At 38.5% G+C, this 27,068-nt stretch overlaps 1 protein-coding gene across 4 annotated transcripts in view; it reads left to right on the top strand.

Annotated features, from left to right (window-relative positions):
- Positions 1–408: 408 nt before the first annotated feature.
- The window catches only part of PTBP2 (polypyrimidine tract binding protein 2), a 92,739-nt gene continuing 66,079 nt past the window's right edge, over positions 409–27,068 (top strand). For 3 of the 4 annotated variants that reach the window (XM_007977873.3, XM_007977872.3, XM_007977871.3), the window contains exons 1-2: positions 461–553; positions 2,247–2,277. In XM_007977873.3, coding sequence (XP_007976064.1) covers positions 546–553; positions 2,247–2,277 — 39 coding nt within the window. In that variant the 5' untranslated portion in view covers positions 461–545. Of the gene's footprint in view, positions 554–2,246; positions 2,278–27,068 lie in introns of all 4 variants that reach the window. The other variant, XM_007977870.3, reaches the window with a different exon arrangement.

Below are 27,068 nucleotides of genomic sequence, written 5' to 3'. Positions count from 1 at the left end.
TTTGTTTTAGAGGCTGGAGCCAGTCTGCAAATAAAAGATGGCTTAGGAGAAAAGCTATCCAATGTTTTTTTCCTTGGCCCGCATAGGTTGACGGTAGCCAAGCTGGTACTTGGCGTGGAGTGAAAAGTGGAGGCTGCTTGGGGGCCGTCCTGCAGTCAGGGAAGAGACAGTGTGGAGGGCTGTTGGGAGGTGTCCCACCCACGCCCCCCAAGGAGTGGAAACCAGGACGCCGCTGTCTGCAGCAGCAGGCCAGGTTCCAGAGGGCGGCAGGCGGAGGGCGGAGGGAGGAAGGCGATCGGAGGCGCGGAGGAGGCGTCGGCGGCGGCGCCCACTCCCCCTAGTCCCCGCGCCCCGCCGCTCGCCTCCTGCTGCCGGGCGCCGGCGCGCTCGGCTCTTTCCGCCGCCGCCGCTGCCGCGCGCTGCCCCGTGCGCCTCGGCACCTTCGGCAATTTCCGTCGGGCCCCAGCCGCCATTTTCTCGCCGCTTGTGTGGCTCGCTGGCTGCGTGGCTCGGTTCTTGTGAGCGAAGCTTTGTCCGGTTCGGCAATGGACGGGTATGTAATCGGGCCGGCGAGAAGGTGTGTGTGAGAGAGGAGTTGGACCGTCCTTCGGGCCTGTCCCGGGCCGGGGAGAAACCCTCCCGCGGCCCCTCCCAGGGCTGGGCTGCCGTTACCCAACCCCCGCCCCATCGCACACACCCCTCCCTTTGCTTCCCCCGGCGGGCTTTGGTCGAGAAAATGAGAAGAAAGCGGGCTTGGAGGCTGGGGAGGCACTGGGGCGATGGCGGGGGTGAGGATCCCGGAGTGGGAGCGGGCACCGGCTTGGCGGCGGGGGATGGGGTGGGAACCCCGTAACGTCTCGCCGGTCCGTCCCTGCCCCCTCTAGGAGCCATTTCGATCCGTACCCTGGGACCCGACCCTTGGGTTAGCGGTGCCTGTGAGAGCGAGTGGGATGGGCAAAGACAGGCCTTTGGAGTGGGGGAACCTCTAGGGGAAGAGAAGAGAGCCACCCCTTGTGGACCCCAGCCGTCCGCAGCCTCTCCGGCCTCGCCCGGCCCGCCGTGGTCGGGAGAGATGCCGGTGGCGGGAGCTCCGGGGAAAGCCTAGTGGGAGCCGCTGGGGAAGGGGGGAGGGCGTGCGGCGGCGGGAGGAAGGGGGAGGGCAGATGTCATACTCCTTTGTTTTCATTTGAGTCTGGTAGTGGGGGCGGGAGGGAGGAAAAATGCCTTTTTGTGGGGACTGAAGACATTCAAGGCTTGGCAAAAGGGCCCAGGAATTAAATCATCTAAAAAACGAAGTGTTTGAGGCCGACATCAGTCACATGGGCAAAGGCCAACAGCAATGGCAGAAACAAGAGCAGATAGTCAACACAGGGCTATCTCTTTAGCTACTTTGGTCAGTTTCTGGAAAAATGACTACAAAAACCCAGAACCATGCTACATCTTTGCGAACCTGAGTGAAAACAGAATGCTGAGTGAGGTGAGAGGCAAGACTGAAATGGTAGGGACCAATGTCTCTCTGACACGCTTCACACCTGAAAAGACTCAGTAATTTAAGTCATCGTTAGAAAGGGGGCAGACTTAAGGTCGAAAATATAGCAGTATGCAGCTCTTTTGGGAGTGTAAACATAATATCATTTAGCAAATACATTTATTAAAATCAGTGAGTATTTGAAGAATCAAAAATTTGGTTAAGCGCCTAGAGTTTGGTGTGTTTTAAAAGATGTTAAAAAGAAGATTTATAAAAGTTAACACAGTTTTACAGAATTCAAATCGTCCTAGATGTTACCTTAGATTATTTTCCAGATGAAACAGATCCAGAGAATTTCAGTTTTCCCCCCAGATCAACACGGCAATTGATGTCAAAACTTGCACCAGAATTCATGTTTCCTGATTCCTGGTTCCTATGGAAACTACTAAAGAGTTTAAGCGTTAAATTATTAATTTCGGTATACTGGCATTGTGGAAATGGCATAGTGTTTTGGGTTTTGTTCTTTTGGCTATTGAATATGTTGTCAAAAGATACCACGAGGTTACTGAATTTTTGCCTCACGTTTGAAAGTTACTTTTAGAAAACCAGGTTGATAACAGTACAGGTAAGTCACTGACCATCTGTGGTATTTTTTTTCCCCATCCGTGTGTGAGTGGCTGGAAGATTTATGAATGATGAACTATCCTAAAAAGTTGTAGAGCCAAAGAGTGATTAGAAGAATAACAAGAAGTTGAAACTATTTATTTTTTCTTTGCAGAATCGTCACTGAGGTTGCAGTTGGTGTGAAGGTAGGAAAAGATTATGTTTGAAACTGGGATCGTTGGATCTACTGTTATAATGACTGGAAAATTTTAGCGTTTGCTTTTGAAAACTATACTGTAGCTAACAAAACCCAAGTGTAAAATGTTTCCTTTCATTTCTAAAGTTGGACCATATTAACAGTTTGTAATCACCATAAGTTTTTCTAGAACTGGCCATCTGTAAGAATAACCTTTTAAAGTAAGTATGAATGATCAGGAAATTAAAAATGCTTTCACACATGGCTTCTTGTAATATAAAATGATACCCCAATTTTCTGAGGGGAAATAATGATTTTAAATGGATGGTAAGTGGTTTGACCTATATCTTATAATTTTGTTAATCTGTTTTTTTTTTTTTTTTTTTTTAACTTTTTGTCATATGAAAATGAATATATTTTGGTCAATAAGAAGGCACATTAGAAATGAATTATCCTGATCCTTAAAAAGAAAGTTGTTGAGGCAGTTAGCTTCAAATTTGAATCAGAAGTTAAGAGCTGGTTTGTCTATTAAAGAAAGGCTTTATGGTAGAGATCCTTTGGAATCCTTCCTTTTGGCCAAGAAAACTACTCATCGTTTAAACTTTAGTTCTAATGCTTAACATTTTCTTGAGTACTTGCAAGTTTTAATGTCAACGATGTATTGTAATTTTTTTTTTTTTTTTGAGATGGTGCTTCACTCTATCGCCCAGGCTGGATGCAGTGGCGCGATCTTGGCCCGCTGCAACCTCTGCCTCCTGGGTTCAAGCAATTCTCCTGCCTCAGCCTCCTGAGTAGCTGGGATTACAGGTGCTCACCACCACGCCCAACTAATTTGTATTTTTAGTAGAGATTGGGTTTCACTCTGTTGGTCAGGCTGGTCTCGAACTCCTTACCTCATGATCTGCCTGCCTCGACCTCCCAAAGTTTTGGGATTACAGGCATGAGCCACTGTGCCCAGCCTGTATTGTCATTTTTCATTTGCAAACCTGTCTGTCCTGAGAGGCTATCTGCTTAGTCCATTGATGCTGACTGTTCAAACATTTTTTGGAATTCTTTTTTTTTTTTTTTTTTTGAGACGGAGTCTCGCTCTGTCGCCCAGGCTGGAGTGTAGTGGCCGGATCTCAGCTCACTGCAAGCTCCGCCTCCCGGGTTCACACCATTCTCCTGCCTCAGCCTCCCGAGTAGCTGGGACTACAGGCGCCCGCCACCTCGCCCGGCTAGTTTTCTGTATTTTTTAGTAGAGACGGGGTTTCACTGTGTTAGCCAGGATGGTTTCAATCTCCTGACCTCGTGATCCGCCTGTCTCGGCCTCCCAAAGTGCTGGGATTACAGGCTTGAGCCACCGCGCCCGGCCTGGAATTCTTAAAATTGTATCCATAATGATGTTATGTTCTTTCGAATACTTTTGGGGATGTTACTGTGTTTTCTTGCTTTTTTTCTGTCGTCTTACCTATAGTGAACTAGATATTTGTCCATTCTTTAGGCTTGTTTCTTTAGTTCATTTTGTACAGACTGAAGGAGAAATAATAAGCTCTTTTTGGTGATAGTATTTTCCAAGTTGAGTTAGTCATGGGGTTTAAAATCAGGAATAGCTAAAGAGTACAAAATGGTAGATGTTGTAGTTTCCTTCCAAACAGATTTCTTCTGTGAATTCTGGAAAATAATAAATGATACAAGTGTTAGTGTCCACTGTTAGAGGAAAAGGAGAGTAGTTTGTAGATAACGCTCAGAATAAGTAGACAGAAAAAAACCGAGGAGACTAGGAGTAGGATGTCCAGATGTAATGTATTGGTTACACCAGTTTTTTATGTTAATTGTTTGAGGAGAACACTTTAGAAGATGATAAAAAAAAGTTGCAAACCATTTTTAAAAATTCATTGTTTAATATAAAAGTCTGAATAATTAAAGTTTAATTTAATTTTCTGGAATAATGGTTAATTTTTGCTTTGGTGTCGGGCCTGTGTACAAGTAGTTAAGTGTTCTTTAAAAACATTTGTAAATTTGCTTTAAAGGCACTGATGCATGTTTAAAAATATTCAAACTGATTCACAGGTTTTTTTTATTTCTTAGGTGTAGGTAATTGTGTTAAAATTTTGCGCCTTTTTACCTGAAATTATTGATATATTACCACACATATAAACATCTTTATTTACATAATTGGATTCAAACTATTGTTCTGGCCCACATCTTGCCTTTTTTTTTTTTTTTTGAATGGGAGTCCCCTCTGTCACCAGGCTGGAGTGCAGTGGCACGACCTCCGCTCACTGCAACCTCCGCCTCCCAGGGTTCAAGTGATTCTCCTGCCTCAGCCTCCCGAATAACTGGGACTACAGGCGCCCGCCACCACGCCAGACTAACTTTTGTATTTTTAGTACTGACGGGGTTTCACCATGTTGGCCAGGATGGTCTTGTTCTCTTGACTCCATGATCCGCCCGCCTTGACCTCCCAAAGTGCTGGGATTACAGGCGTGAGCTGCTGCGCCCAGCCCGTCTCTTGAGACATAATTTGACATAAAATAAACTACTCATATTAAATATACAATGTTTTGTCTCATACATACTCTTGTGAAACCATCACCACAATCAAGATAATGAACATCAATCACTCCCCACAATATCATCTTGCACCTTTGTACTCCATCCCTTCTGCTTTTCTTTCCCCAAGCAACCACTGATCTGCTTTCTGTCACTGTAGATTAGTTCACACTTTTTAGAATTTTAGGTAAATGTGATCATGTGGTATGTACATTTTTGGCCTGGGTTATTTTGAGATTCACCCATGTTGTGTTTCAATAGTCCATTCTCTTTTATTGCTTAGTAATATTACACTTAATGGCTATACAGCAATTTGTTAATCCATTCAAGTCTTGAGGGACATTTGTTTTCTGTTTTGAGCTATACCTGTACAAGTCTTTGTATGGACATAGGCTTTCATTTCTCTTCGTCGGGGGAGCTATGATTGGAAAGTCTGGATCATGTGGTAGGCATATGTTTAACTTTTTAAGGAACTGCAAACTTTTTAAAAGTAGTTCTACCATCTTACATTGCCATCAGCGGGGTATGAAATTTCCAGTCCCTCCACATCCTTTCTAATGCCTGTTATCTTGTCTTTTTGATTGCAGACGTTCTGGTGTATATGAAGTGATATTTCATTGTGGTTTTAATTTGCATTCCTCTAATATCTATGATGTTGAACATCTTTTCATGTGCTTTTTATCAACTGTTACCTTTGGTGAAGTGTGTGTTTATATCTTTTGCCCAATTTTTTATTTGGTTGTTTATTTTTAATTGAGTTTTGAGAGGTCTTCATTGTGGTTATAAGTCCTTTATCAGATATATGGCCTGCAAATCTTTTCTGCCACTCGTCTTCTCGTTCTCAGCATTGTCTTTTGAAGAGCAACTGTTACTAATTCTTGTGGACTCCAGTTTACCAGGTTTTTCTTTTATGGATTGTGGTTTTGGGGTCTTGCCTGAGCCATTTTTGCCTAACTGTAAGCCATGAAGATTTTTTCCTTTTGTTTGTTAATAATAATAAAAATAATAATAATAATTTTTTTTAGAGACAGGGCCTGTCACCCAGGCTGAAGTGCAATGGTGCAATCGTAGCTCAGAATAATCTTGAACTCCTGGACACAAGGGCTTCTGCTTCAGCCTCCCAAGTAGCTAGTACTACAGGCACACAGCACCATGCTCAGCTGATTTTTAAATTTTTTATAGACCTAGTGTCTGTCTGTTTTGCCCAGGCTGGTCTTGAACTCCTGGCCTCAAGCAGTCTTTCTGCCTCAGCCTTCCAAAGTGTTGGGATTAAAGGAATGAGCCACTGCCCTTGGCCACCTTTTTTTCTAATAGAAGTTTTTTACTTTGGTTTAACATTTAGGTCTCTTTCATTTTGACTTAATACTTTGAATATGGCACAAAGTGTGGGTCAGAAGTATTTGGTTTTGCATGGGGACATCCAGTGTTTACAGCATTATTTGTTGAAAAGACTATCCTTTCTCCATTCACTTGGCTTTGCAGCTTCATGAAAAATCAGTTATCTCTGTATGTATGATTATATGTCTGTACTCTATTCTTTTGTATTGACCCATTTTCCTTTAGATGTTAGAAACATACTGTCTTAATCATTGTAGCTTTATGTCGAGTCTTGAACCACTTAGTCTTGGCCCTCCAACTCTGTTCTTTTTCAAAGTTGTTTTTAACTCTTCTGAGTCCTTTGTGTTTTCATATGAGTCAGTTTTTACAAAAACTGCTTTGATTTTACCGGATTTGACTTGAATCTGTAGAGCAATTTGGGGAAAATCGTCATCTTAACAAGTGAGTCTTTCTAACCATGACTACAGTTGATGTCTCTATTGGTCTTTAATTTCTTTTAAGCAGTGTTTTTTTTCAGTGCACAGGTTTTGTGCATTGTTTGATTAGATTTATCCATAAGTATTTTATATATTTTGATGTTATTGTAAATGATATTTTAAAAACTTAATTTCCAGTGGTTTACTAGTATATAGAAATGATTATGGCATATCGCTCTTGTGTTCTGATCCTTTGCTAAACTCATTTAGTAGGTCTAATAGTTTTTTTTATATGTCCCATCAGATTTTCTTGAGAGGGAGTCTCAGTCACCCAGGCTGGAGTGCAGTGACACGATCTTGGCTCACTGCAACCTCTGCCTCCTGGGTCAAGAAATTCTCCTGCCTCAGCCTCCCAAATAGCTGGGACTACTGGCGCATACCACCATGCCTGGCTAATTTTTGTATTTTCAGTTGAGGCAGGGTTTCACCATGTTGGCCTCAAACTCTTGACCTCAAGTGATCTGCCTGCCTAGGCCTCCCAAAGTGCTAAGATTATAGGCGTCAGCCTATTCCATTATTACCTATACCAGCCTATGCCATTAAATTTTCTACATAGACAATTTATACCCAATTGTTTTTAAATAGTTTTCTTCCTTTTCTATCTGGGTGCCATTTTTTGTCTCCATTTTCTTGTCTGTGGTATCCAGTACAATGTTTAATAGAAGTGCTGAGAGAATATCTTTACCTTGCTCCTGATACTGGGTGAAAACTCTAAAATTTCTTCCTTAACTGATACAATTCACTAGTGAAGCCATGTGGGGCCAGATGTTTGTTTTCTATGTTGGGAGGTTTTAAACTACATATTTAACTTATTTAATAGATACAGGGCTATTCAGTTTGTTTAGTTCTTGAGTGAACTTTGGTAATTTGTCTCTTCTGTAGGACTAGTCCATTTCCTTTTAAGTTGCTGAATGTATTTGGGTAGAGTTGTTCATGATACTACAGTTTTTTTTGGAGACGGAGTCTTGATCTGTCGCCCAGGCTGGAGTGCAGTAGCGCAATCTCGGCTCACTGCAACCTTCGCATCCTGGGTTCACGTGATTCTCCTGCCTCAGCATCCCAAGTAGCTGGGATCGCAGGCATACACCACCACACCTGGCTAATATTTTGTATTTTTAGGAGAGATGGGGTTTCACTATGTTGGCCAGGCTGGTCTCGAACTCCTGACCTTGCGATCTGCCTGCCCTGGCTTCCCAAAGTGCTGGGATTACAGGCGTGAGCCACTGTGCCCAGCCATGATACTACATTTTTACACTTTTGATACCTGTTGAATCCTTAGTGATGTCAGCTCTCTCATTCCCAGTAGGGATAATTTATGTCATCTTTTTTCCTTGTCTGTCTGGATTGAAGTTTATTGATTTTATTAATCTCCAAAATGTCAGCTTTTGGTTTCATTGAGTTTTCTCTGTGGTTTTTCTGTCTTCTATTTTATTGATTTCTGCTGTTTTTATTTTGTTTTGCATTGTGTTTAGTTTGATCTTCATTTTCTACTTAGTTAACATTGAAGTTGATGTCATTAACTTGATACTTTTACTTATGTAGGAGTTTAGTGCTGTATGTTTCCCTTTGAAGTACCGCTTTCATGGCATTCCTCAAATTTTGACATGTATATTTTTATTCATTTCAAAATACTTAAAAAAAAATTTTTTTTTGACCCAGGAGTTATTGAGAAGTATGTTATTTATGTTATTTAATTTCCAAATATTTGGAGTTTTCTATATATCTGTTATGTATTCTTAATTTTTGTTTTATTCTGGCCAGAGAATGTATTTTCTAAGACTTGGATCTTTGTAAACATGGAGACTTGTTTTATGGTCCAAATATTATATATCTTGTTAAGTATTCACTGAATACTCTGATTTCTCTGCAGATTTGGAGAGATCTCTGCAGCTCTTTTCTCTGGTACTTTGACCTGTAAACTCTAGTTACTTTGGTCTTCTCAGGCTCTTGGCTGTTTCACAATTAAAGTAGACTTTGAGGCTCGGCGTGGTTTCCTCATAGTTGTGCTGTGGCCTGGACACTTAAGGGAGTAAGCTGAGGCAAACATGGACTCATTTGTTTTCTAACTTTCAGGGACTATTGTCCATCATTGCCTGATCTCCAGTGTCTTGAAAACCCATTGTTCTGTGTATTTGCTTGATTGTTTGTTGTTGTTTCGGGAAGGCAAATCTGGGTCATGTTATTCTATCTTGACTGGAAGTAGAAGTCCACTGTTTTTTTTTTTATTATTTTTAATTTTTTTTTATTATACTTTAAGTTCTAGGGTACATGTGCACAACGTGCAGGTTTGTTGCTTATGTATACGTGTGCCATGTTGGTGTGCTGCACCCATTAACTCGTCATTTACATTAGGTATATCTCCTAATGCTATCCCTCCCCTCTCTGCACACCCCACGACAGGCCCTGGTGTGTAATATTCCCCTTCCTGTGTCCAGGTGTTCTCATTGTTCATTTCCCACCTACGAGTGAGAACATGTGGTGTTTGGTTTTCTGTTCTTGTGATAGTTTGCTGAGAATGGTTTCCAGCTTCATCCATGTCCCTACAAAGGACATGAACTCATCCTTTTTTATGGCTGCATAGTATTCCATGGTGTATATGTGCCACATTTTCTTAATCCAGTCTATCATTGATGGAGATTTGGGTTGGTTCCAAGTCTTTGCTATTGTGAATGGTGCCGCAATAAACATACCTGTGCATGTGTCTTTATAGCAGTATGATTTATAACCCTTTGGGTATATACCCAGTAATGGAATCTCTGGGTCAAATGGTATTTCTAGTTCTAGATCCTTGAGGAATCGCCACACTGTCTTCCACATTGGTTGAACCAGTTTGCAGTCCCACCAACAGTGTAAAAGCGTTTCTATTTCTCCACATCCTCTCCAGCACCTTTTGTTTCCTGACTTTTTAATGATCGCCATTCTAACTGGTGTGAGATGGTATCTCATTGTGGTTTTGATTTGCATTTCTCTGATGGCTGATGCCAGTGATGATGAGCATTTTCTCATGTGTCTGTTGGCTGCATAAATGTCTTCTTTTGAGAAGTGTCTGTTCATATCCTTCGCTCTCTACCATCAGAGTGAACAGGTATGGCAGAAAATTTTTGCAATCTACTCATCTGACAAATGGCTAATATCCAGAATCTACAAAGAACTCAAACATATTTACAAGAAAAAAACAACCCCATCAAAAAGTGGGCAAAGGATATGAACAGACACTGTTTTTTTTTTTTTGAGACGGAGTCTCGCTCTGTCACCCAGGCTGGAGTGCAATGGCACAATCTCGGCTCACTGCAAGCTCCGCCTCCCAGGTTCACGCCATTCTCCTGCCTCAGCCTCCCGAGTAGCTGGGACTACAGGCGCCCGCCACTGCGCCTGGCTAATTTTTTCTATTTTTAGTAGAGACGGGGTTTCACCATGGTCTCGATCTCCTGACTCTGTGATCCGCCCGCCTCGGCCTCCCAAAGTGCTGGGATTACAGGCATGAGCCACCGCGCCCGGCCAGACACTGTTTTTTAAAATTACATAATGTGGTCTCAGCAGTTACAGTTCTACCTCATTCTTTGTTAATGACAATGGAGGATACTCTTGTGTGACTGCACCACAGTGTAGTTACTGGACATACCACAATTTAGTTTCCTACATTGATGGACATTTAGGTTTGATTCCAGTTTGTGGTTAGTTATAATGTGTGGACATATTTAGAATAGAAGTAAAAATCCTGTGTCAAAAGAAATTTATGCTTAAAGAGTTACTGGAAACCACACTGCCAGAACACTCATTTGTTTTTTACAGGTGTGTATGGGAGTGCTTGTTTTTCCATACCCTTGGCAATTCTAGGTTTTATCAAAATTTAGAATATTAGATTATTTTACACTAAAAATGTATTTCGTAATTTATATTTTGAAATGAGTGAAGTTTTCAAATTTGGCTATCTGTATTTCATTTTCTGTCAACTGCTTGTTTGTGTACTGGACCTAGTTTAATGGTCATTTTTATCACAGTTCTTTGTATAAAAAAATTGATTTCATATGCATTGTAGATATTTTTTCTTTGAGATTTTCTTTTTTGCTTTTTTGATATTCTTTGTTGTATAGTTTTAGGCATATATGTATTCTGATTAAGTGATTTTACTTTTAAAATCCATTTGATATGTAAACATTTTTAGCCGCAGCTTCTCCATCTTTAAAATTAGGATTTTAATAGTTCCACAAACTAGGTCCTCAGTTAATGTTAATGTATTTGCACTTAGAATATCCACATTTTTATGGCTTTAGGATACAAATGAAATCTTATTTTCCATTATTTTATAAATTTGCTGTATTCGGCTTTTCTTGATTTTAGACTTTTTTTTGTTAGCTCAGTGAAACTATAAGAAAGAATATTTGTGAGTTTGTAATAGGAGATTTGTTACTTTTTTTAAAATGGCTTTTTATTTTGTTCATAATTTGTAATTTCATTGGTGTCATTTCTGTACTCTTAACTGTTTTGCCAATGTGAAATCCTTGCAAAGTAATGGATCTATTACTTGGGAAGACAGAATTGTATGAAATGACTAGAATAATAGAGGATGGTCCCCAATACGGTAAAATGTTAACTTTTTAGATGTAGATTTTAAGTATGGTGAAAGTTGTAGCAGTGTTCTTTAGGAAGTTAACTATTAATATCTCAAGACCTATAACTGGACAACTAATAAATAACCTATTTCTTAAAATGTCAGCTTTTTCTAACTATTCTGAAAGTACTAGTTGTAAATTGCTGAACTCATGATTTAAATTATGACTGTTGAATTCACTATCATTGGCTTGCATAGAAAATTACAATCAAATAATGCTAAATGTAACTTTTTTTGGTGATAGTTGAGTATAACTGGTCGTTTATTATAGATGTATTATTCAAAACTTTGGGTTTTTAGGTTTTGACTTTTCTTAAATGCTACTTAATGCTTTCTCTGGGGTATTTTTATTAGAATTTCAATTAACAGATATTTTAATGTCTGCGAAATGACAGTACTATGTTAGAAATTGATGTGTTGTCTCCTTGAGGGCAGTGACCCTAGTTGTTGTGTTTGTTCCTCCAACATTAATAGTACACGTGTTAAATAGTGCATACACACTTAATATTTAATAACTCTTAGAAGTGTCATAGGCTTTAATATGCTTATACTCTAATAAACCATTTATCAATAAAAAGGTAAATTCCAAGACTATGTCTTTTAGGACTTCATCTAGTTAGAGAAATAAGGATCCAGAGTTTTAATTAAGTGCTATGTGGCTACAGTAGGAAAGATTGGTTTGGGTTGGTAGGCTCAGAATAGTGATCTGTGACCTAGCCAAACTGGGAGATAGGGGAAGGAGTGGAGAGCAATAGGCATTGAGAGAAAGACATTAACTAAAGTTGTGTGTGTAGGTTGGCATAATTTTACAACCATTGATCAGTGAGTTGAATAATTTGGCCTTTATGGCTAACAGTGTGTATATGGATATGAGAGAAAAGATAGAATGGCAGGTTATATAGAAGGCCTCAATTACAGGTTGTGAAATTTGTACTTCATCTAGTAGGCATTATTCTATATACCTGTAATTTCTCGCATAAAAGTAGCTCATTATTCTGCTTTTTTTTTTTTATGCTATAACAAATTTATTGTAACAACACAAAGGTATTATCTTACAGTTTTGTAGGTGAGAATCTGACACAGGTGGGCTAAAATGAAGGTGTTAGCCGGGTTGTGTTCCTTTTTGCAGGATCTGGGGGGGAGTTTGTTTTCTTCACATATCTCAGCTGTTAGCTTCATCTTCAAAGAAGCAATGGCAAAGAAGACTCTCACATCACATCACTGACACATTCTTGTGCCTCCCTTTCCCACTTATAGGAACGTTGTGATTACACTGGGCCCAACTACATAATTCAGGATAAATGTTTAGATTACAAATTAATGAAGTGGCAACTGAAACAAGTTTTAACCTATTCACAAGAAAGGGCTTTGCTAGAGTGGTGGCTCACACCTATAATCCCAGAACTTAGGGAGGCTGAGGCAGGCAGATCGCTTGAGCCCAGGAATTTGAGACCAGCCTGGTCCTCATAGCAAGACCCCATCTCTACAACAACTTAAAAAAATTAGATAGATCTGGTGGCATGGGCCTGTAGTCCCAGCTACTTGGGAGACTGAGATAAGAGGATCACCTGAGCCCAGGCGGCAGTGAGCTGTGATCGTATCACTACAGTCCAGCCTGGGCGAGAGGATATCCAGTCTCAAAAAAAAAAAAAAAGGAAAAGGGCTTTCCTGAGGGTCAAATGAAGTACAGTTGACCCTTGAACAACATGATTTTGAACTACACAGGTCCACTTATGCATGGATCCACTTATACAGAATTTTCTTCTCCCTCTTCCACCCAAGACAGAAAGACCAGCTCTTCCTCTTCCTCCTCAGCCTACTCAATGTAAAGACAATCAGGATGAAGACCTTTATTATGACTGACCTCCAAAAAGATTGGCTTCAATATTTCATGAAGTGTGTTATGAATTAGAATCCTGAGTCTCTGTATTGTTAATTATTTTAGTCTCTTGGTCTGTGTGTGTTCCTAAACTGTAGTAGCTTTCTTAATTTAGTTCCAGGCATACTACGTTAGGGGATAAGGTGGTTAAGTGATATTTTCACTTTAAAAGTAATAAGGTGTCACAGAGAGTTATCGCAAGAGGTTTTTTGAGTAGTAGTACTTTTTTATAACTATTGTAATGAATTTTAGACACAGTAGTATCATGAACCATTGTGTGTGTATCATTCAGTCCCAAAAACCATCAGCAACCCCTAACTAAAATGATGATATCCAAACTCTGCTTTTCTACTTCTGTTATTTTGAGATAAATTTCAGATATTCATATTGTTTTATCTGTAAAGGCTTCAGTGTATAACTTTAAAAATAAGGACTCTCTTTTCTTTTTAAAATATAATCAAAAGACTGTTAGGACACACACACACATTAAGTTACTTCATATTATAAAATGTCAAATTTGTATTAAAATTTCTAATTGTCTCATAAAAGTCATAGTATTTTTATAGGTTTTTTTTAGAGGGGGAAGGAGTCATGATAAAATAAGATCAGCATATTTAACAGGTCGTTATTACCTCTTAAATATCTTTTAATGTACAAGTTAAGTTCTCCGTTCCGGTTTTTTTTTTTTTTTTTTTTTTTTTTTTTTTAAGTTGCATTTCATTTGTTGAAGAAAACTGGTTGTTGGTCTTACACAGTTGCCTATAGTCTGCATTTACTGATTGCATTCTGATTTTGTAATTTAATATGTACTCTATGTTTCCAGTAAATTGGTAGTTGGATCTAAAGACTTGGTCAGGATCTCTATTTTTTTGGTAATATTTTTAAGTGGTGAGTTTTTATTTCTATTAGACATGGTTTCTGACTTTTCATGTCTGTGATGTTTTTCCTGGGAACATTTCCTATACTTTACCTTGTTTGTGCTAGGCATAGTCTGTGCTCAATAATTGTCTCTTCTTTTTTTCCTGTTTTTTGAGAGATGGAGTCTTGCCCTGTTGCCCAGGCTGGAGTGCAGTGGCCCAATCTCAGCGATTCCTCTGCCTCCCGGGTTCAAGCAATTCTCCTGCCTCAGCTTCCCGAGTGCTGGGACTACAGGCGCCTGCCACCACGCCTGGCTAATTTTTGTATTTTTAGTAGGGACAGGGTTTCACCACATTGGCCAGGATGGCTTCAAACTCCTGACCTTAAGTGATCTGCCCACCTTGGCTTCCCAAAGTGCTGGGATTACAGGCATGAGCCACTGTGCCTGGCCAATAAGTGTCTCTTAATGAGTATTCTTAAAGGATATCTAAAAAGAAATGTAACTTAAAATTCACATAATAGTAATACTATGCAATGTTAACATTTAATGTGGAAGTTGGAACTATTGATGGTGGACAAGAATGTTTTGTCAAGTTAAGAACATATGATTTGGAATGAAAAGATGAGGGTTTGACTTTTATAGCATTGAACAGGTTAACCTCTGAGCTTCAGTTTTATACATTTTTAAATGGTTTAAATTGTACCTACCTCCACAATTATTTTAAGTGTTAGATGAGGTAAGGAAAAGACTTATGCTGAAATTATGAGAATGGTGGTTGTTGTAGTTCTTTAATCTGTAAATCTACATTTGGAAGGAACACTTATGGAAATCAAATACAGTAAATTAATTTCTAAGAGATCCTGGAGTTCAGGTTAAAAATAGCTGCAGACAGGACTAAATATCTTTATTAGTGAACAAAAAAATAAAAATGACTTAGAATTTAGCACAGAGAAACAAAGAGATGAAAATAGAAGGGTTAAAAATACATTGGAAAGGAAGAGAAGTTCTAACAAACATCTAATTAGAGTTCCAGAAAGAAATTAAAGATTGCAGAAAGGCAAAATATGAAATGCTAAAGGCTCATAAGTTTTTAGAATTGGTGAGCTATATGAATTCTTAGATTTAGGAGACAAAAGAAAACCTGGACATATAACAGTGAAAGAGCAGAGCACCAAAGATATAGAGATCTTTAAAGCAGCCAGAGAAAATCAGATTCCCTAAAGAATAAGAATTAGAAAGCCCCAATATGCTTCATCAGCATGGGCATCCAGAAGATAGTGGAATAATATTTTCAGTGTATTGAGGGAAAATAGCTGTCCACTTATTATTTTATAGTCAACTAAATTATCATATAAGGAGAAGAACAAAATAAAGACGCTTTTTGAAACACTTCATTCTGCCTCCAAAAAAGCAATTTAGGAAATTTATCAACAGATCCACTGAAGGAGTTTCTGGAGTTTGTACTTCAGGAAGAAAGCCAATGACACCAGAAAGTAAGTCTGACGTAGAAGTGAGGCTAATCAAGAAAATTGGTAGGCCTGTGAGTAAATCTAATTATTGACCATATAAGAATGTAATAGCAGTGATTGTTAAGGAGTTTAAAAATAGAATTAAAAATACTGAATCATAACAATATGTAAGAGAGTGGTAGAGACACTGGAGTTTGAGTTCTGATGATGTAGTATTTATTGGAGCTGTGTTGTCAGTTACAGTAGCTACTAGTCATTTGTTACCGAGCACTTGACATGAATGTAGTTTAAGTTGATTTTCTACCTTAGTTGAAAAATACAGATTTCTAAGCCTTAGTCTGAAAGAAGAATGTAAAACATCCCACATTTTCATATTGGTTACATGTAGAACTGATAATATTTTTGTATTTTGGGTTAAGTGAAATACGTTATGCATTGCCTTTTCCTCTTTCTTTCCTTTCTTTCTTTTCTTTCTCTCTCTCTCTCTCTCCCCCTCTCTCTCTCTCTCTCTCCCCCCCCTCCGTCTCCCTCTCCTCCCTCTCTCTCCTCTCTCTCTCTTTCTTTCTCTCTTTCTCCCTGTCTGTCTCTCTCTCTGTCTTTCCTTTTTTTAAGATAGGGTCTTGCTCTGTCCCCCAGGCTGGAGTGCCATGGCATGATCATGGCAGCCTCAACCTCCTGTGCTCCAGTGACCCTCCCACTTCAGCCTCCCAAGTAGCTGGGACTACAGTTGTGTGCCACCACACCTGGCTAATTATTGAGTTTTTTTGTAGAGACAGGGTCTTGCTATATTGCGTAGGCTGGTCTGAAACTCCTGGACTCAAGTGATCCTCCTGCTTTAGCCTTGCAAAGTGCTGGGATTACAGGACTGAGTCTGGCCACCTTTTTCTTTGTACTTTCAAAAATGTGGCTAATAGAAGTTTATGAGATTATATTTGTGGTTCATACTACATTTCTTTTGGACAGTGCCAGAGTGAATCAGATAAGCTTGCGTTTTGAAATCCTAAGGGTGAACACAATAGAGATAGAACCCAAAGAATTGGGGAGTGGGGTTGACTGAAATTAAAGATGTATAATCCAAAAGAAGGCAAAAAAAAAAAAAAAGAATAAGACACAAAATTAGCCTATAGGTTAATAGAGTGGAAAGGTTCTGTGAAGGGTTCCTTAGAACCTTTAAAGGTAGAATTTTCTTGTCTGGTTGCAGGAAAGAGTGGCATTGTTTTTGTTCACTTTTGAAGCTACAAAAACAGGTAATGATGAGGAAAATTGGGACATGTTGAGGAAGGAAGTAGTTTTTTGGAATGTAGGTTGGGTTAGAGTAGCAGAAGACAATTTAAAGAGTAGTTTTTGACAGTAATATGGAGAGCTTTGAGTGCAAAGAATTTGCAGTGAGGACCTTTGAAAATTGGACCTGCTTTCTTCTATCTGTATTTATGTTTAATTTTTTTTTTTTTTGAGACGGAGTCTCGCTCTGTCGCCCAGGCTGGAGTGCAGTGGCCGGATCTCAGCTCACTGCAAGCTCCGTCTCCCGGGTTTACGCCATTCTCCTACCTCAGCCTCCCGAGCAGCTGGGACTACAGGCGCCCGCCACCTCGCCCGGCTAGTTTTTTGTATTTTTTAGTAGAGACAGGGTTTCACCGGGTTAGCCAGGATGGTCTTGATCTCCTGACCTCGTGATCCACCCGCCTCAGCCTCCCAAAGTGCTGGGATTACAGACTGGAGCCACCGCGCCCGGCCTGTATTTATGTTTAAATAAACTTGACTCTTTGTGAGTATTGTTATATGTGTTTTCATAGCTACTGTTGTAGTAGCGTTTCTTTTTTTACTAACTTGCTTTCAAGCCACGCTGTTGATTAAATATTTGTGGGTCATTTTAAGACTTCTAATCTTTATCTGTGATGGACTTTGAGGAAGAGTTAGGTTTTGTAAGTGTTGAACTCCAATAAACATAGTTCCACTTTCCTTAACTTCTCAAAAAGATTGCTGTTTGATACAGATAGTTGTCTAGGCAAGCTATTAGCAGGGTTTCAGGTAAGACATAGTGTCTGCTATTTGTTTAAAGCAAACTCTTCCTTCACTTATTCAAATTGTAGCAAACATCTACTACATCCATTTCCAGTTCTTTGTCTTAATAGTTCAACTGTTGTAAAAAGGAGTGGTATATATGTAAACTCTTGGTAGGCTTTGGTTTGATTGAATTAATAAGGTGGTTTTTTGTGTTTGTTTTGAAACGGAGTCTTGCTCTGTCACCCAGGCTGGAGTGCAGTGGTGCAATCTCGGCTCACTGCAACCTCCACCTCCCAGATTCATGCCATTCTCCTGCCTCAACCTCCCGAGTAGCTGGGACTACAGGTGCCTGCTGCCATGCCTGGCTAATTTTTTGTATTTTTAGTAGAGACTGGATTTCACAGTGTTAGCCAGGATGGTCTTGATCTCCTGACCTCGTGATCCACCCACCTTGGAAATACTTTGCATTGTTGCATTGATTGGGTTTGAGCCCCTGTTGTACTTAAGTGATAATGAACAAGCCTTTTATTCTCTGAATTTCCCTTTCCTAGTTTGTAATATTGAGGATAATTCCTAACTTGCAGGATTGTTGTGAAGATTAAATAAGACAATAATATTGGTAGGAGCTGTTTATAATCTTTCTCTCTTATGTACAATTCAAATATATGTGGGTTTAAATACCAAAATATCACTTTAAAAAATCTAGGCTGAAATGGACACTTCTGATGTAGAAGTAGTGCTTTAGAAAAGAATGCTTTGTTTCATACTCTTTTTTTTTTTTTTTTTTTTTTTTTTTGAGACGGAGTCTCGCTCTGTCGCCCAGGCTGGAGTGCTGTGGCACAATCTCGGCTCACTGCAAGCTCCGCCTCCCGGGTTCACGCCATTCTCCTGCCTCAGCCTCCAGAGTAGCTGGGACTACAGGCGCCTGCCACCACGCCCGGCTAATTTTTTGTATTTTTAGTAGAGACAGGGTTTCACCATGTTAGCCAGGATGGTCTCGATCTTCTGACCTCGTGATCCACCCATCTTGGCCTCCCAAAGTGCTGGATTACAGGCGTGAGCCATCATATTCTTTTCCCAGTATTTTATGTCTAGTAACTCGTAAGAAAAAAATGATCAGATAAGTATATTTTTAATATGCTGATTACAACATTATTTAAATATTTAGAAATAACAAATGTTCAGTGATAAGGAAATGAATCTGTTCATAAACATTACAAATGTTTTCTAAATATTTTTCATATGTGTGAAAAGTAGGATTAAAAATAACTTTGACAAATGCATACAATTTATATGTGTTCCCAAAAACTGGAGGGCAGTATACCAAAATAGAGTAGTTCTCTTCAGGTTGATGGGATTCGTTTTTCATAATTCTTTATATATTTTGTCTATATTCCACATTTTAAGTATTTTATGATAAAGTTATTAATATAGGTATTAATATTGCTTAATTGATTAAACACTGACATTTTCTTGTTTCTTTAAAAAACTTTGCATAACTTGATATAAATCTTTTTAATTGCAAAAAAAACACATAAAATTTACCGTCTTAACCATTTTTAAGTGTACACTTAAATTGTTCAGTTATTCTTATACGTACTTAATAATGCCACATTGCGAAACCCATCTCCAGAACTTTTTTCATTTTGGAGAACTGAAACTCTATACTGATTTTAAAACTCTCCCTTTTGTCCTTGCCCTGGTAACCAGCATTCTGTTTCCTGTGTCTGTGAATTTGACTACTTTAAATACCTCATATAAGTGGAATTATACAATATAGGTTAAGCATCCCTAATCTGAAAATCCAAAGTCTGAATGCTACAAAATGTGAAACTTTTTGTTTTATTTAGTTTAGTTTAGTTTAGTTTAGTTTTTGAGATGGAGTCTTGCTCTGTCGCCCAGGCTGGAGTGAGTGGCGCAATCTCGGCTCACTGCAAGCTCCAACCCCCAGGTTCAAGCCATTCTCTTCTCTCAGCCTCCATCGAGTAGCTGGGACTATAAGCGGCTGCCACCACGCCCGGCTAATTTTTTTGTTTTTTTGTTTTTCTTTTAGTAGAGATGGGGTTTCACTGTAGCCAGCATGGTCTCTATCTCCTGACCTCGTGATCCGCCTGCCTCGGCCTTCCAAAGTGCTGGGATTACAGGCCCGAGCCACCACACCTGAAACTTTTTGAACACTTACACGTGATGCTCAAAGGAAGTGCTTAGTGGAGCATTTTGGATTTTAGATTTTCAGATTAGGAATGCTCAGGTTGTGTTTGTCCTTTTGTGACTGGTTTACATTCACTTAACAATGTTCTCAAGGTCCATCCGTGTTGTAGCATGTGACAAGATTTCCTCCGTTTTTAAGGCTACATAGCATTCCATTGTGGTACACAAAAGTTGATTTGAAGCCCCCTGTGTCATCACTCATTCTTCCATAACAAAATACCATAGACTGAGTGACTTAAAAAACAGAAATTCATTTTCTCACAGTTCTGGAAACTGGGAAGTCCAAGATCAAGGTACCAGCAAGGCAACTTTCCTTCTGAGGCCACTTCTCTTGAAGCAAGGCCATCATTTTATTTTGTGTGCCTCACATGACCTTTTGTTTGTCAGCACACTTTGGGGGAGTGGGTGGCACAAGCTCTCTTGTGTTTCTTCTCATAAAGGCATTAATTAATATGAAGGCCCTACTCTCATGATCTCATAAAATCCTCCAGTTAACTCCTAAAGGCCCTATTTCTAAATTGCATCACGTTTGGGGTTAGGGCTTCAGCATGTGATTTTCGGGGAAACATAAGCATTCAGTTCATAGTACCCTGCATATAGTTGACCCATACTTCTCCCCTCCAGGTGATTACTATACTAAATTTGATGTTTACCATTCGCATCATTTTCTCATTTACTACGTTTATGTATTTTTATCTTAAGTAATATATGGTTTTGTTTTGCATGTTTAAACTATAGATGTACTATCATGCTATATGTATCCTGTAATTTGCTCTTTTTGTTCAGTGTTATTTTTGTTTTTTAAGTTTATATGCATACCTCTAATTTTCATTGCCGTATAGTATATGTTATATGAATATATCATTATCTTGTTGACAAATGAGTTAATATTTGTCGAGATTGATTTGTCAAATATTTTAAATTTTTTTCCATTACAAACTGCTGCTGTAAGCATTCATATGCATATTCTAAAGTGTTAGAGTTTCTCATAGATTGTGTCTGTTTTCAAGTCGATTGAATATTAGCATATTGCTTTCATAGGTGATTATACTAATTATACTGTTAGTGCCGGATGTAGATTCTTGTTTCTATACATTCTTTGAAAATCGACATTGTTGGACTTAATTTTGCAGATCAAATGTACATGGGAAGGGTATCTTGTGGTTTTAATTTGCATTCCCTATTAATGCTTTATTTTAATGATACATTTTATTAGTTTATTGGCCATTGATATTTCTTCTCTGTGAAATGCCTGTTTATAGTTTGTTCATTTTCTTTTTGACTGTAGTTTTATCTTTTTTTAAAATTGATTCCTGCTCGGCATGGTGGCTCACGCCTATAATCCCAACACTTGGGGAGGCCGAGGCAGGTGGATCATTTGAGGTCAGGAGTTCTAGACCAGCCTAGCCAACATGGCAAAACCCCGTCTCTACTAAAAGTGCAAAAAATTAGCTGGGTGTCGTGGTGGGTGTCTGCCTACTTGGGAGGCTGAGGCAGGAGAATTGCTTGAACCCAGGAGGTGGAGGTTGCAGTGAGCCGCAATCCATTGCACTCCAACCTGGGCGACAGAGCAAGACTCTGTACCCCCGCCAAAAAAAAAAAATTGGATTCCTAGGATGTTTTATATACTCTGCACACTTAATTGTTTTGTTAGTTTTTTTTGTTTTGTTTTTGTTTGAGGGAAGGGGTCTCACTACGTCACCCAGGCTGGAGTGCAGTGGCACAGTCACAGTCAGTGCAGTCTTGACATCCCAGGCTCTAGCAATCCTCCCACCTTTGTTTCCTGAGTAGCTGGAACTACAGGAATACACCACTATGCCCAGCTAATTTTTCAGTTTTTTTGTAGAGATGGAGTCTGACTGTATTACCCAGGTTGGTTGCGAACTCCTGGGCTCAAGCAGTTCTCTCGCATTGGCCTCCTAAAATGCTGGGATTACAGGCGTGAGTCACTGTGCCTGGCCTGTTTTGTTAGTTATATGTCCTACAGATAACTCCTTCCTCTCTCTGACCTGTTTTTTTTTACACTGATGAATAGAAGTTGTAAATTTTAATGTAACATTTATGTTTTTCTTTAAAAAAATATTTAACCTAAGTCCTTACATATAGGCTTGTGTATTTTATTTTGAAAGTTTTAAAATTTTGATTTTCACATTTAGGGCCTTAATCTACCTGGAATGTATTCTTTGTGTAGCATATGGTACAGGTTTAATTATTTTTTCTATATGGATAGCAAGTTTAGTACCTACTTGATTGAATAGTTCAGCTTTTATCCAGTGATCTGCTTTATTAGCCCTTCAGGTTTCCATATATTCATAGAACTGTTTCTGTGCTATGTGTGGTAGCAGTACAACAGTGTCTTAATTACTATGGCATCAGCATTAAGTTTTGGAATCTTGTACAGCGAGTGTCAAAACTTTGGTTTTCAAAATTGTCTTGGTGTTTTCTTCGCTGCATTTATTTTAAGATCATTTGGCTAAGTTCTGTGAAGACTTTTTGGGTCTTATTTATACTTGCCTTAAATTTAGTAGTTAATTGGGAGAACATTATAGTTGCATTATCAAAATAAAATGGCAAATTTTTTTTAGCTGAAAGGCAGAGAACTATAACATTTCTTTGAAGAATTTTCCACTTTCTAAGAGACATGCTTAATGCAGAAAATATGTTAAAAGGATTTTAAACAGCTTATTTGTAAGGGTTGAGGGGACAGGGATACTTGGACTAATATTTCAGTTTTTCTAAAAGTATTGGTTTATTGAGTACGTACCTTGAAAACTGTTTTATTGAGAGCTTCAAATTTCTCAGAATTGTATAACATTTTTGAATTCTCTCTTTTATTACTAATATCAAGCACCTATGTTTTCTTCTATTTCTTGATTTTTTTTGTCATATAATTTATTTTACTGGTCTTTTCAAAGAACCAATGTTTTTATTTGTTTTCTTTTTTGTTGAGGGCAGTGAAGGGGTTCACTTTAAGTTGATCCTGAACTCCTTTATTTTCTTGTTTTAAAATACATTCAAGGTTAAAGGTAATCAGCTGATAGCTTTGGCAGTGGTTTTTTTTTTTTTTTTTTTTTTTTTTTACTTTTAGAGTTCTCTTTTTATTATAAACTTAAAGGTTTTAAGCTACACAAAAGTAGAGGGAATGGTATATAATACACTCTTTTTTTTCTGTTGGATAGTATTTATGCAAATCTCATATCATTTCATTTCATCAGCAGCTATAACAGAATGTGCCTCTAGCAGATACAATTTCTCTTTTAAATGTGACATTGGTACCGTTATAAAGTTTAAAATAATTTACTAATGTCATCTAATCTCCAGTATTCAAAATACTTTTTTTTCATTATTTTATTTTTCTTACCTTTTCTCTCTTGTTGTTGTTAGATAAACTGAGTCATCTGTACAATTTCCACTTTCTGGATTCTGCTGATTATACCTCCATGTTGTCATTTCATATGTTCCTCATGTAAACTAGTTTACCTGAAATACGGGGGGTTGATCAGACTCTGGTTTAATTTTTATCAAGAGTATTTTGCAGATGTACTCTATGTAATTCCTGTTGTATCTCACTAAGACGATCAGAACATCATGTTACCTCTTCATAATGTTAACATTTATCAGTAGGTTCAGGTGTCAACTTGATGCATCTGTTACAGAGTGCATCATCCTTTTACCTGATAGTTTTTGGTAGCTAATAATTGCATACTTTTATTAGGTATTGCGAAAGTGGTGCTATTCTTTTTTTCTGCGTATATTAGAATACTTAAGAATTTTATCCATCAACTCTTTGGTCATATGTAAGTACCCTTTTTATAAGGAAAGCAGGAGAGATTTTGACTTTTTAAGTTTTCTGATGAGTTGGTACCCTAAAACCTCCAATATAACCAGTATGAGTTCCTTTTTGTTGTTGTTAGTATTGTTGCAAAAGCAAAGAGTTTAATAATATTTATTTGCTAATGTATTGTAGTAATCATTCTTTTTTTTTTAATCTCTGAGCTGTTAAATGAAAAGAGAACAGTGCTAAGCAGCTTGTATGGTGTGTGTGTGTGTGTATGAATTGTGAAAAACACGGTGACCCAAGCCTGTAATTCCAGCACTTTGGGAGGCCAAGGTGGGCAGATAACAAGATCAGGAGCTTGAGACCTGCCTGGCCAATGTGGTGAAACCCCGTCTCTACTAAAAATACAGAAATTAGCCCTTTGTGGGGCGCGCACCTGTAGTCCCAGCTACTCGGGAGGCTGAGGCGGAAAAATCGCTTGAACCTGGGAGATGGAGGTTGCAGTGAGCCGAGATCGTACCACTGCACTCCAGCCTGGGCAACAGACTGAGATTCCATCTCAAAGACAAAACCATGTATATATGTAAGTTTGAGGAAAAGAATTGTATGAAAATTCAGGATAATTAATGAAAGTAAATGAGAACCTCTTTATATTTTCTGGGTTTTTTTTTTTTTTTTTTTTTTTTGAATTTTCTCAGTAAATGTTTGAATGTTTTTAATGTAGAAAATGTCAGTGGGGTTCTCTGGAGAGAAAGATTATAGTATATGATTCCTCCTATTGTATATATGCCTGTATTAAAATATGCAATAAATGTGATTTTTAAAAATGTCTTATTACATAGAAAAGAAGACCAGAATACTAGCTCTACACGTTATGTCTTGATCAGTGAATATTAGCTAGCAAAACAACCATAACTTAGGGATAGCTTTATTTGTGGGAAGTGTCATTTAGTATGCCATGTATTAAAAATCATTTGTAAAGTCTTTAAAAGCATCTTATCTTTTTTGTAGGTGATAATATTGGCTATCTATGTAATGTCTTAAGTTCCTTAAATTATCCTTTTTCTTATTTTTTGTGTACATTGTTTATAAAATAATGTGATCATCTTAATCTACCATTTTGATTATGGTTTGATCATTCTTTTACTATTTCCACTTGTTAATAAAGACTTTGTACTTATTAAATTTTGATGAAAATGATTATTATAACATGCCTGGTTTTACTTAAGTGCCTTATTTAAACTTTCTGATTGTAATTCTTAGGTTTCTTATTGTCGTGGTTTACATCTGTTTTCAGGTGTAATTGTCCTCTCACAAATGTATCCCATTTTGGGTGATAAAATACCTGATCACCTTATCCTTATAGTTTTCTCCCTAGAATCTTTTTTGTTATATTAATCGAAGTTTATTTGTGAGAATGTTATGAAATGTAAGAAAACGAACATCATGAACCTGCCACTCAAATAAAAAACTTGAATGCTCCCAATACTTTTGTATATTCCATATGCAGCAATATTGCTTTTTTTTTTTTTTTTGGAGAAAGAGTCTAGTTCTGTCACCCAGGCTGGAGTGCAGTGATGCTATCTCAGCTCATTGCAAGCTCCGCCTCCCTGGTTCACACCATTCTCCTGCCTCAGCCTCCTGCATAGCTGGGACTACAGGCGCCCACCACCACACCCGCCTAATTTTTTGTATATTAGTAGAGGTGGGGTTTCAGCATGTTAGCTAAGATGGTCTCTATCTCCTGACCTCATTATATGCCCGCATCGGCCTCCCAAAGTGCTGGGATTACAGGCGTGAGCCACTGCGCCCAGCCCAATATTGCTTTTTAATTCCCCTTCTTACCCTGTCATGGGTAGGTGGCTGCCACAACTTTTGCCTTATTTTTTCAATATGGATTTTTCATGTAAATGACAAAAATATATTTTGTTTTTGTTTAGTTTATGGAAATGGTATGCCCATATGATGTTTTCCATGTCTTGTGTTTTAATTCAATAATTATTCTAATAAATAGCTGTATTTTTTGGGTAGTTTTATAATAATCATTGCTGTGGTATACTCTTTTGTGAAAATACCCATTTTATCTCTTTTATTGGACATTTGGGTGGATGGACATTTGAATATTTAAAGATTTTGACTTACGCCAGGCATGGTGGCTCATGCCTGTAATCACAGCACTTTGGGAGACCAGGGCGGGTGGATCACAAGATCAAGAGTTCGAGACCATTGTGGCCAACATAGTGAAACCCCATCTTTACTAAAAATACAAAAATTAGCCAGGTGTGGTGGTGTGCGCCTGTAGTCCCAGCTACTCAGGAAACTGAGGCAGGAGAATCGCTTGAACCTGGGAGGTGGAGGTTGCAGTGAGCTGAGACTGCGCCTTTGCACTCCAGCCTGGGCGACAGACCGAGACTCCATCTCAAAAAAAAAAAAAGATTTTGACTTCAAGAACAATACTGCTGTGAACTTTTTTGTACTTGTTTCCTGGTACATTTATGCAAGCGTTTTTGAGAGTGTATATTTAAAGGTATAGATACGTATTGCTAGTGTGTAAAATAAACTTTACGAGATAGCACTAGATTATTTTCCAGTATATTGTTCCTATTTATGTTCTCACCAGTAGTGCGTAGGAGTTCTTGCTGTTTCAGATCCCCACCAGCACTTGGCTAAGTAATTTCTTAATTTTTACCAATTTGGTGTGTAGTATTTTCTCTGGTCTTCCTTTGTCTTTCCCTGATTATTAATGAGGTCTTACGTCTTTTTTTCCCCCACATTTATGGCCATGGATGTTTCTCTTTTGTGAAATTCTGTGAAATGCTTATTTGTGTTTTTTGCTTGATCAAAATATGAGTTTATTATTTAACTGATTTTGTAGTTTTAAAACATTGCTGGAGGCAGTGGCTTGCGTCTGTAATCTCAGCTATTTGGGAGGCTGAGGGAGGAGGATTGCTTGTGGGGCCCAGGAGTTTGAGGCTGCAGTGAGCTATCATTGCTCCATTGCGCTCTAGCTTGGTGACAGAGCAAGACCTTGTCTGGGGGGGAGAAAAAAAAAAAAAAAAAAGGTGTGTCTTTTAGGGTTACTGATTGTTTTTTTGTTATTTGTGTTGCTGGTGTCTTTTCCCAGTTTTTAGCTTGCCTTGTCACTTCTTTATGCTGTCTTGTCTTGACTCACTCTTTCTCTCTCCTTCCTTCCTCCCTTCCTTCCCTCCTTCCCTCCTTCCTTCCTTGCTTCCTTCCTTCCTTCCTCTCTCTCTCTCTCTCTCTCTCTCTCTCTCTCTCTCTCTCTCTCTTTCTTTTAAATAATTTCAACTTTACTTTAGATTCAGGGTTACATGTGCAGGTTTATTACATGGGTATATGGCATGAAACTGAAGTTTGCAATACAAGTGATCCTGTCAGCCAGATAGTGAGCTCAGTACCCAGCAGTTAGATTTACAATCCTTTCTCCCTTCCCCTGCCACTAGTTCCCAGTGCTTATTGTTGCAGATTAATACAAATTCTTAATGCATAGAGTTTTAATGTGACCACAGATTCCCTTTGCATCTTAGATAAAAATCATTTATATGATCCCATTCTTTACACATTCCAAATTTTCCTTTGCTCTTGTTGGACGTCTTCCATGTTGATTGTTGGAATTCTT

The sequence above is a fragment of the Chlorocebus sabaeus genome, chromosome 20 (genome assembly GCF_047675955.1).
Source record: "Chlorocebus sabaeus isolate Y175 chromosome 20, mChlSab1.0.hap1, whole genome shotgun sequence".
Lineage (NCBI taxonomy): Eukaryota > Metazoa > Chordata > Mammalia > Primates > Cercopithecidae > Chlorocebus > Chlorocebus sabaeus.
This window is presented reverse-complemented; position numbering and strand designations above follow the sequence as displayed.